Source organism: Meles meles, chromosome 20 (genome assembly GCF_922984935.1).
Source record: "Meles meles chromosome 20, mMelMel3.1 paternal haplotype, whole genome shotgun sequence".
NCBI lineage: Eukaryota > Metazoa > Chordata > Mammalia > Carnivora > Mustelidae > Meles > Meles meles.
This window is the reverse complement of record NC_060085.1, coordinates 11,084,710-11,093,938: the sequence shown is the minus strand read 5'-3', so window position 1 is coordinate 11,093,938 and position 9,229 is coordinate 11,084,710. Positions and strand designations below refer to the sequence as shown.

Below are 9,229 nucleotides of genomic sequence, written 5' to 3'. Positions count from 1 at the left end.
TTTATTCTTCCAATCCATGAGCATGTACTGTTTTTCCATCTTTTTGTGTCTTCTTCAATTTCTTTCATGAGTGTTCTGTAGTTTCTTGAGTATAGTTCCTTTACCTTTTTGGTTAGGATTATTCCAAGGTATCTTATGGTTTTAGGTGCTACTATAAATGGAATCAATTCTCTAATTTCCCTTTCTACAGTTTCATTGTTAGTGTAAAAGAAAGCAACTGATTTCTGTGCATTGATTTTTTATCCCGCCACACTACTGAATTGCTGTGTGAGTTCTAGTAATTTGGGGGTGGAGTCTTTTGGGATTTCCACTTAACGTATCATGCCATTTTTCAAAGTGCTGGAACAAACAATCCCAAAATTTGTATGGAACCAGAAACATCCCAAATTGTGATGGAAATGTTGAAAAAGAAAAACAAAGCTGGGGGCATCACGTTGCCTGATTTCAAGCTCTATTACAAAACTGTGATCACCAAGACAGCATAGTACTGGGACAAAAACAGACACATATACCAGTGGAACAGAGTAGAGAGCCCAGATATGGACTCACAACTCTATGGTTAATAATCTTGAATGAAGCAGGAAAAAATATACAGTGGAAGAGACAATCTCTTCAATAAATTGTGCTGGGAAAATTGAACAGCTATGTGTAGAAGAATGAAACTCGAACATTCTCTTATGCCATACACAAAAATAAACTCAAAATGGACGAAAGACCTAAATGTGAGACAGAAATTCATCAAAATCCTAGAAAAGAACATAGGCAGTAACCGCTTTGACATTGGCCACAGCAACTTCTTTCAAGACATGTCTCCAACGGCAAGAGAAACAAAAGTGAAAATGAACTTTTGGGACTTCGTCAAGATAAAAAGCTTCTGCACAGCAAAGGAAACAGTCAGCAAAACTAAGAGGCAACCCATGGAATGGGAGAAGATATTTGCAAATGACACTCTAGATAAAGGACTGATATCCAAGATCTCTAAAGAACTTCTCAAACTCACCACCCCAAAAAACAGAGAATCAAATAAAAAAATGGGCAGAAGATATGAACAGATACTTCTACGTTAAAGGCATACAAATAGCTAGCAGACACATGAAAACAATGTTCATCATCATTAGCCATCAGGGAAATTCGAATCAAAATCTCATTGAGATATCACCTTACACCAGTTAGAATGACAAAGATTAACAAGGCAAGAAACAATAAATGTTGGAGAAGATGTGGAGAAAGGGGAACCCTCTTACACTGTTGGTGGGAATGCCAGTTCGTGCAGCCACTTTGGAAAACAGTGTTGATATTCCTCAAAAAATTAAAAATAGAGCTATCCTATGACCTCACAGTTGTACTACTGGGTATTTACCCCAAAGAAACAGATGTAGTGAAAATAAGGGCCATGTGTACTCCAATGTTCATAGCAGCAATGTCTACAATGGCCAAACTGTGGGAAGAGCTGAGATGCCCTTCAACGGACAAATGGATAAAGAAGATGTGGTCCATATATGCAGTGGAATATTACTCAGCCACCAGAATGGATGAATATCCAACTTTTGTATCAACATGGATGGGACTGGAGAAGATTATGCTGAGTGAAATAAGTCATGCAGAACAAGCCAATTATACAGTTTTACTTGACTAAAGTAAAGTTATGTCTTTACTTTAAGTAAATAATAAAGTAAAATATAAAGTAAAAATAAAGAAAGATAATGTCAGGTAATTTCAAAGAAGTAAGTAGCCTTTCCAATGATTAAGCTTCAAGAAAAAAAGGAGTCACTCGCCCGCAGTGTATACTTCTCATATTTTATAATTTATTTGTGAAGGCATCCTGTACATTTAAATACAGCCCCTCCTGAGTACTGCCTGGAGATATAATTCTGACCTCTGTATTATAAGAGTCACCTTGGAATATATTAGACTGTGAACCCAAGATCTGAAGATTGTTCTCACTCCAGAAAACACACATACACATGCACACACACACACACACACACACACACAGAGTCATACACACTTACACACACCCCAAATCATTGCTCCCTGGGCTGTGTTTTTATCATGACTCCCCACCCCCAGTCCCAGGATGAACCTGGAGTGGCTTCAACTCAGCCTGGCCAGATCACTAATCATCCCCCTAAAAAATGTAAAATACCACCTGACATTCCAATTAGCAAGCTTCCCATGGACAGACATATTTACCACTATAAAATTTAGAACATTTTCTGGACAATACACCCAATCAAAAGTCAATAAACAATAGTCTGTCAACTGCTTTTCAAATCCCACTAGCTGAAGAATAGACCTAGAGTTTATGGATATATAATGATAGGCATCTAATAATGAACCTGGTGATCAAATACACCAATGTTTTCCCAAAATCAGTAATGGCTTAAGAAAACAACAAGTGGGGCACCTGGGTAGCTCAGTGGGTTAAAGCCTCTGCCTTAGGCGCAGGTCATGATCCCAGGGTCCTGGGATTGAGCCCCCATCAGGCTCTCTGCTCAGCAGGGAGTCTGCTTCCTCCTTTCTCTCTGCCTGCCTCTCTGCCTGCTTGTGATCTCTGTCTGTCAAGTAAATGAATAAAATCTTAAAGAAAAGAAAACAACAAGAAATCTATTGCACACTCATCAACCTGTGAGACAAGGTAAAGATAGCTCACACTCCCCCTCCAATTTCCCCCAGTTCACTCTCCTCTCCATCTCTCCATGTCCTCCATGTTATTCCTTAGGCTCCACAAGTAAGTGAAACCTATGATAAATCAGAGGGGGAGATGAGCTGTGAGAGACTGTGCACTCTGAGAAACAAACTGAGGGTTTTGGAGGAGAGGGTTGGGGGTTTGGGTGAGCCTGGTGGTGGGTATTATGGAAGGCACGTATTGCATGGAGCACTGGGTGTGGTGAATAAACAATGAATTCTGGACCACTGAAAAAAAGATCTCTCACACTCATTTGGTTAGAAATTTAAACTGATAGCAAAAGAAATTTCTCTAATTTTGCTGGCAGAAATGTGAACTGTTACAATGTTGAGAAAACAACCTAGAGACAGCTATTAATATGAAAATACACATTTTGTTCAGCTCAGAAATTCTCAATCTCAACACTATCGACATTCTGGTCCAGTCTGTTCTCTGTGGTGGCCTGTGTCCTGGGCTTTGTATGATGTTCAGAGTATAACTGGCCTCTTCTGACACCTCCCATGTGACTCTGAATTCCTCTGCCCCCCCACCCCAGGGAACAATATTTCCTCCAGTGGAAAACCTGATTTTTAACATAACAATCTCCAAACATTTTGTAGAATTCTTATAAAGCAATATATTGAGAAAGAATGGAAAAGGCTTTCAAATCGTGAGTAACATAGCCACATCATGAAATATCACGCAGACTCTGAAATAAAGAATCAGCATTACCCTAGTTGACTGGAGGCAAGTTAATGAGGTATTATTGAGTAAAAAGCAAGAATGGAAGCAGGTAAGAAAAAAGGCAGTCCTAAAACTTAAAAAGAATTTATGATGAGAATATGATACAAGTTATCCATTTGTACAGTGTATGAATGTGCATGTGTGCATAATCAAGGAAGAGTTTTCAGTTGTATTTATTTATTTATTATTTATTTATTTATTTATTTATTATGTATGTCAGTCAACAAACAATATGTCATTCATTCTTGTTCAGTGTTCCAAGATTTATTGTTTACATATAACACCCAGTGCTCCATACAATATGAACCCTACTTAATAACCATCACTAGGCCAACCCATCCCCCAACCTGTTCCCCTCTAAAATCCTTGGTTTGTTTCTCAAAGAATAAACATTGTTAAAATGTCTATATTACCTAGAGCAATCTATACTTTTAATGCCATTCCAATCAAAATTCCCACCGGTATTTTTCAAAGAGTTGGAACAAATAATCCTAAAATTTGTATGGAATCAGAAGAGACCCTGAATTGCTAAGGAAATGTTGAAAAACAAAAACAAAACTGGCGTCATCACGTTACCAGTTTTCAAGCTTTACTACAAATCTGTGATCACCAAGACAGCGTGGTTCTGGCATAAAAACAGACACATAGACCAGTGGAACAGAGTGGAGAGCCCAGATATGGACCCTCAACTCTATGGTCAAATAATCTTCGACAAAACAGGAAAAAATATACAGTGGAAAAAAGAGTGTCTTCAATAAATGGTGCTGGGAAAACTGGACAGCTATATGGAGAAGAATGAAACTCGACCATTCCCTTACACTGTACACAAAAATAAACTTGAAATGGATAAAAGACCTTAACATGAGACAGGAATCCATCATAATCCTAGAGGAGACAGGAAACAACATGTGATGGAGAGCATGTGGATAAAGGGGAACCCTCTTACACTGTTGGTGGGAATGAAAGTTGGTGCAGCCACTTTGGAAAACAGTGTGGAGATTCCTCAAGAAATTAAAAATAGAGCTTCCCTATGACCCTGCAATTGCACTACTGGGTTTTTACCCCAAAGATACAGATGGAGTGAAAAGAAGAGCCATCTGTACCCCAGTGTTTATAGCAGCCATGGCCATGGTCAGCAAACTGTGGAAAGAACCAAGATGCCCTTCAACGGACGAATGGATAAGGAAGATGTGGTCCATACATACGATGGAGTATTATGCCTCCATCTGAAAGGATGAATACCCAACTTTTGTAGCAACATGGATGGGACTGGAAGAGATTATGCTGAGTGAAATAAGTTAGGCAGAGAGAGTCCAGTATCATATGGTTTCACTTATTTGTGGAGCATAAAAAATACATGGAGGACATGGGGAGATAGAGAGGAAAAAGGATTTGAGGGAAATTGAAAGGAGAGATGAACCATGAGAAACTATGGACTCTGAAAAACAACCTGAGTGTTTTGAAGGGGTGGGTGGTGGGAGGTTGGGGGAATAGTTGATGGGTAATAGGGAGGGCATGTATAGCATGGAGTACTGGGTGTGGTGTAAAAACAATGAATATTGTTATGCTGAAAAGAAATTTTAAAAAAGTAATTAAAAAGTCCACAGTCTCTTATGGTTTGACTCCCCCTTCAATTTCCCCTCCCTTCATTTTTCCCTTCTTTCTACTAATGTCCTCCATGCTATTCCTTATGTTCCTCAAGTAAGTGAAACCATATGATAATTGACTTTCTCTACTTTACTAATTTCACTCAGGAAGGGAAGTTTTTAAAGATACTAAGTACTTAAGGAATAATGGTTGTCAGGAGGAATGAAATTACATCAAGTATACTGTTTTCAAAACAACTTTGTAAAACAAAATTCAATGAGAAGCTAAAACTAATGTATGTGAAGACATAAAATAATAATTCAGTGCTGTCAAGATGGGTCACTAATTTCAGATTAAATGTACAAAGATTTGGAATAAAATAATATGAGTGAATGATCCTTACAACTGGGGAGTAAGCAGTAAGTGATTACTTTTTTTCTGACATAAAGATATGTGGATTGAAATACGCTTATGACGGTAAAGGCAATCTTCAGCCAAATGTAAAGAAGAGATGATGGTCAAATATGATGCAACTTTTAGAAATGGATCTCGGGCGCCTGGGTGGCTCAGTGGGTTAAGCCGCTGCCTTCGGCTCAGGTCATGATCCCAGAGTCCTGGGATCGAGCCCCACAACGGGTTCTATGCTCAGCAGTGATCCTGCTTCCCTCTCTCTGTCTCTGCCTGCCTCTCTGTCTACTTGTGATCTCTCTCTGTCAAATAAATAAATAAAATCTTTAAAAAAATAGAAATGGATCTCATCACAAAGAGACAAAGACCCATGGGGAATGACAGAGCTGCAAAAACAATTGGGTAATACATATAGAGGTGATTTATTAGCACTCAATATACAAAGTATCATTTATTTTCATTTTTGTTTATTGTAAGTACTGCTAAGTAAAAAAATTTTAGTGACAGCTCAATATTTCAAAATGGATAATATCAAAAAAGCAATATAAAGAATACCATATACTGAGTGACAGATCTGAGCCCATACTACTAATAACACAATTCAACACATATATGTCGATACATATACACTAGAACACAATCAAAACAACAAAGTTGGTAAAACAAATAGAAACCCCTCTTCTGATTCCTTGTTTGAAAGAATGCAACCAAAAGCAGGAATAAATCACTGACTCCACTGTACAAATGCAATGACATGGTAGAGACAACGTACTGTACAGAAAAATTGAAAAGCCTAATCCACAAATATATTCAGCTCCCTTAGTAATGAAATCATTTCAAAGCAAAGCTCCTTCATATAGTTTTCATTGCTGGATTATTGCTTTCATGTGAATACCCAGAGGATGAGGGTATGCTGTGAAAATGTATGCCTCGTTAATTACTCTTGCAGGGTCCTACTGCAAGAAATAAATTGGTCTAGGTTTTTCTCATCAGTATGGAAACGGAGTCCAATATGTTCCATTTTAAAGACAAAAAAGAAATGCCCTGACTTCACTGGACATCCCTCCATACCTAATATTCTTATTCTGTTTAATTGCAAAACTCAGTGGTTATGTTCTATTTTTATTGGAAGTACTTTATGCCTCCTATCCCTTCACTTCATTGTCACCAATAACCCATGAGTTGCTGAGCTCATTATTCACTTCTTTCTTTAACATTATCAATGAATTCATTCATCAGTTCATCAGACAAGAAATTGAGCATAGAGATCCCTAGGTTCTGGGCTAGGCTGGAGGCTGTCAGGTGACCTCAAGTAAATGCAGCAGGATTGGATTTTGTCTAACACTTGCCTTCAGGACATGCTGGGTTCTGAGACTCACCTGAATGGCAGCTCTGTTGGAGTTGTCTCTATGTGTCAGTCTGAATTCCTCCTGGGTGGGGATAGTGGTGACTAAACTCTTTCCCCTCACAAGATGGCAGGAAGGAGGCTGGCATTTGTCTTCCAGCCAAGCTTAGGATTCCAGAGACAGCAATCTTGTCCCATCCAACCCAAGGGGGCACGGGCAGAGGGACTGCTACACAGGAGATATTTAGAGCTTCCTCTGTCTGTTCATGAGGCATGTTTCCTTCCTCCTCCTCCAACCTCTAAGCACTCGAGTTTCCTATGGGACACTGGTGTGGACATAAAGGAAAATTTTCCTAGAGATTGTGTGTTCCTTACAGACTAGGTTATAACCAAGTGAATCCAGAGCTCTTCCTCAGGATCTCTGTTGCTCCCAGAGTACAGGCCTTTCAGCACTTTATCCCAACCCTGACTTCAACTTTTCCACAAAGTCTAAGACTGAGCAATGTGTATCGATTAGATCCCTTGGATCTCCCAAATGTTGACTTGTGTTGGACACAGAGCCCTGTGATCTATAGAATATCACTGTTTTCCTTTTCAGCGAGGATAACTAAGCTTTTTTGATATAAACTTTGAGCAAGGGATGCCTGGGTGGCTCAGTCCATTGGGCATCTGCCTTCAGCTCAGGTCATGATCCTGGAATACTGGGATTAGTCCCACATCAGGCTCCTGGCTAGTGGGGATCCTGCTTCTCCCTCTGCATGTCACTCCCCCTGCTTGTGCATGCTCTTTCTCTCTCTCTCTCTGACAAATAAATAAAGAAAGAAAATCTTTAAAAACCCAAACAAACAAATAAACAAAATATCTTGAGCAAGGCATACCTCAGCTCCATGACACATTTGCCACATGATTAGGAATTTCATACTTGTAAATTTACTTATTTGGTCCCTTACTGTGAAGCACTTGTTTATTATAAGAATTATAAGAAATATATTTAGAATTTTTTGCACTCTTTTAATGATTTTGAAATTTAAAAAAAAGCACATTTGTCCCTGTAGCTTCCAGAATGAGCCAAGTCTTTCAAACATTTTTTTTAGCCCAATGAGAACCATTTCAGAGTTTTGACCCCTTGAATTATCAGATCATAAATGTGTTTTAAACACTAATGTACTCATTTTATATTGTCATTAGGAACTGAATAAAAACACTTATCCAATAAAATTTTGCTCAAGAAACTAAGCTTAAGCAATCTCAGGAAGTTGTTCTTTCCTATGACAATTGGCCACGTAGAGTCTCCTTCACAAAGAATGTTTTCAGAGCCCTCTTTACATTTTTGTTCCTCAGGCTGTAGATGAAGGGGTTCAGCATGGATGTGACTACCGTGTACATCACCGAGGCCACTGCACTTGCATGGGAGCTCTGGGTAGCAGCAGAGCTAAGGTACACACCAAGCATTGTACAATAAAATAAGGAGACAACAGAAAGGTGAGATGCACAGGTGGAAAATGCTTTATACTTGCCCTGAGCTGATGATATTCCACATATGGAGGAAACAATCTTAGAATAAGAGTAAAGGATCCCACCAAAAGGACCACCACCCAGCAGGACAGATGCAGAATACATCACCATGTTATTGAGAAAGGTGTCAGAACAGGCGAGTTGGATCATCTGATTGAGTTCACAGAAATAGTGGGGGATTTCCACCGCTGTACAGAAGGACAGCCGCAACACCATTAAGGTTTGTAGCAGGGAATGCAGGACACATATGATCCAGCACATCATAACCAGCAGTCCACAGAGCTGAGGGTTCATGATAACCATGTAGTGTAGGGGGTGACAGATGGCCACAAAGCGATCATAGGCCATCACGGCCAGGAGAAAGACATCCAACACAGCAAAGAGTACAAAAAAATAAATCTGTGTGACACAGCCTGCATAGGTTATGACTTTACTTTTTGTCTGTATATTCATCAGCATCTTAGGGACAGTGGTGGAAGTGGAAAAGATGTCTACAAAGGACAGGTTGGCCAGGAAGAAGTACATGGGGGTGTGGAGGTGGGATTCAGAGCGGACGGCCAGGATGATGAGCAGGTTTCCAACCACAGTGATTAGGTACATGGAGAGGAAAAGCCCAAATATGAGCGACTGCAGTTCTGGGTCCTCTGAAAATCCCAGGAGAAGAAACTCTGAAATTTGCGTATCGTTGCTGGGTTTCACGTGGTGGAGGTGACTTCATGGACAGAGGCAAATAGCATGATTAATTTTCATACACTCACAGGCTTAAAATGCTACCTTTTAAATTTTGTAGTCTAATTCATTTTAATTAGACTAATTCTAATTCATAATTAATTTTGTAGTCTGTATTCATTTTAATATTTTGTACATGGATAAGGTCCCATTCAGGGGATCCCCTGTACCACCATAGTTAGGGGAATTTTTGTTTCCATCATTTAATTTACAAAAGAACATGTATTCCACAC

General features: G+C 39.3%; 1 protein-coding gene across 1 annotated transcript; it reads right to left on the bottom strand.

Moving 5' to 3' along the window:
- Positions 1-8,018: 8,018 nt before the first annotated feature.
- Positions 8,019-8,975, bottom strand: LOC123932675 (olfactory receptor 7A10-like). Its single transcript, XM_045991173.1, has one exon. It carries the CDS (start codon positions 8,865-8,867, stop codon positions 8,019-8,021), a length of 849 nt encoding a protein of 282 aa, XP_045847129.1. The 5' UTR covers positions 8,868-8,975.
- Between the last annotated feature and the right edge of the window lie 254 nt (positions 8,976-9,229).

Excerpts from the sequence above, each read along its gene's own strand:
- LOC123932675 (XM_045991173.1), bottom strand. The coding sequence starts at position 8,867 with ATGTACCTAATCACTGTGGTTGGAAACCTGCTCATCATCCTGGCCGTC.